Below are 2,419 nucleotides of genomic sequence, written 5' to 3'. Positions count from 1 at the left end.
CCTAAGGTTTCTTTGTTAAGAGTTTCCTTGAAAAGGTTTTATTTAGGGGGGGTGGGGGTGACCTTTTCCTTTTCAAGTGTGAGTGACTGACTATTAATTGTGTTTACCCCAGCGGAAATAACCCACTCTTGTGATACACAGACCGAACGAGGTGTTTAGTAGCTTCACTAGAGGCTTGGAAGTCTCCTTTTTTAGTGGTTAGTTAACACTTTTTTGCTAAATAATTAGACCTGTCTCTCATTTTTGAGAAGACAATAAAAGCTTCATTAGTAATATTCTATATAACTGAGACGCAGGACTGCAAAGTAGGTTATTGGTAGGTGATAGTAGTTTGGTCATACTGTTTATGCAAGACAAAGAAACTATTTTGACCTCCTATTGGTAAACCATGTATGTGAGAATATCCTGTCTCAACAAATATGGCTAATTGGACATTTATTAGATCAAAATTTTTATTCAGAAGCTTTTGTGTGTATTAGTGTGTTTATACTGTGAAACAGAGTCCCACATCTAGCATTACAATTTTCAAACATAATTCCATCTAGAAGAGATGACATAAGGTTGAAAGAATAATTGATAACTGTTTTTAAGCATCTGATTCGATGTATTGTGGTAGTTTGCTTTTTGGATATGTAAACTATAAGAAGACTTAGGTTTAAGTCTAGATTACTGATTGATGTTGGAAAAGATTGTGTTATTTGTCTGGAATGGTTCTCGTAGGCCATTATCATATGGGTGTGGTGCTAGGGCGTGGGAGGTTTGGTTGGGTGTCACGAGCCACCCACCACATCATTGGACGGCCGGTCGCGGTGAAGCACCAGCCATGGGCAGTTGATGGCATCAGTTGTGGTGGTGAGGCTGGGGAACACAAAGACTGCCAGCATGTGGAAGTGACAAAGTGCCGAGCTGCATTGGAGAATGAAGCAGCTCTCCTGGCTCGAATCTCGCACCCATCCATTGTGGCGCTGATGGAGGTCGTACGTGGTCCTTCTGGTGTGTACGTGTGCTTAGAGGATCTTGGAGACACAAACCTTGCCACATTGGTACTACAGCGCTTTGAGAGCAAAAACACTGGACTTAGTGAATCCTTTGCATCAACAGTATTTCGGCAAGTGGCAGCTGGCTTACACCACTTGCATAGTCAAGGCATATTACATCGTGATGTAAAGCCAGAAAACATAATGGTGATTCCTGGCACAAAATATGTTGCTCCAGTTGCAAAACTCATTGACTTGGGTTTGGCCATGGCATGGGAACCTTCATCTCCCCTCAATACAGCACGGACATGTGCTGGGACCGTCAATTATTTAGCCCCAGAACTTACCTTGTCAGCACATAATTATGGCCCTGAAATAGATGTGTTCAGCCTGGGAGCTTCTCTCTACTTTACCCTTATTGGAGAGACTCCCTTTATTGAATACAAGCGCAATGGAAGACGGGGTACCACTGCAGTCTATGGCCTACAACTGCATCATGAGGATGCAATAGACACTCTGTCGCGGCAGGCAGGTGTTGTGCTGCATGCTATGATGGACACCAATCCCAAGACAAGATGGAATCTGCCAAATCTCCTAGACTATATCTGGTTCAATATTCCATATACTGACCTTCAAAAGCGCAAAGAAGGGTACATTTTCAAGAACAAGAACTCCAGTGAAAGAAAGAACAACAGCAAGGCAAGTGAATTCAAGAACTCAAGCACAGACTCAGAGGAAGACCTAGGTTATGATTCAAGGTTTAGGGGTTCCCGGATGAGGTCCAACTTTGCACATGGTTATGGGCCAAACAACAGTGGGATTAGCAGTGAGTTAAGTGAGAGTTACAACAGTTGTGATGATGTTAGTACTTACAACAACAGGAAGCAGAGCTACTGGGTTGACAAACAGTGTGTTGAACTGGTTTCATCGCTCCTGAAAAAAGATGCTGAAGATGTGTTGCATAAACTGTGGGAGGAACCTTGGGGTCCTGTTGGTGGTATGTACAATTTGCTGCTTCATGCTGGGGAGCCTCCTTGCCTTGAACATAATTAGCTTAGCAATGCTGATGTTGGCTTAACTAGTTAAGTCTTGGGATACCAGAAACAACCATGAGGCATTCATTGGATAAAGATTTTGAGGAAAGAGAAATATAGTAAGAGAGGAAAACGAAGGGAAGACTAGTGCTTCAAGCAGTAATGATAAAAGTTTGTAGATCTGTCTTTAATCTGTGCACATAAACCATTTGTTATGCATTTTTTGTGGGTTTTGGAAGAGCTGTGATGTTGATCCCGCACTGTACAACCTGAAAGGCTTAAATAGGGTGGTGTGAAGAAAAGCCGGCTAAGGTTAAGGTCTCTAAATAGGTTCTACTGTTGGGATCTTTTGGGTTTACTTGTGGGTTGGACTTTCATAATGAGAAATATATATATATGCTAGACTAT

The 2,419-nt window shown here is 42.2% G+C and overlaps 1 protein-coding gene across 1 annotated transcript; it reads left to right on the top strand.

Moving 5' to 3' along the window:
* The first annotated feature begins 6 nt into the window (after positions 1–6).
* LOC119585735 (calcium/calmodulin-dependent protein kinase type 1B-like) lies at positions 7–2,413 on the top strand. The gene has a single exon (XM_037934429.1). It carries the CDS (start codon positions 708–710, stop codon positions 2,028–2,030), a length of 1,323 nt encoding a protein of 440 aa, XP_037790357.1. The 5' UTR covers positions 7–707; the 3' UTR covers positions 2,031–2,413.
* The last annotated feature ends 6 nt before the right edge of the window (positions 2,414–2,419 follow it).

Source organism: Penaeus monodon, chromosome 20, assembly GCF_015228065.2.
Source record: "Penaeus monodon isolate SGIC_2016 chromosome 20, NSTDA_Pmon_1, whole genome shotgun sequence".
NCBI lineage: Eukaryota > Metazoa > Arthropoda > Malacostraca > Decapoda > Penaeidae > Penaeus > Penaeus monodon.
Note: the sequence above shows the minus strand (reverse complement) of the source record. Positions and strands in the feature narration are given on the sequence as shown.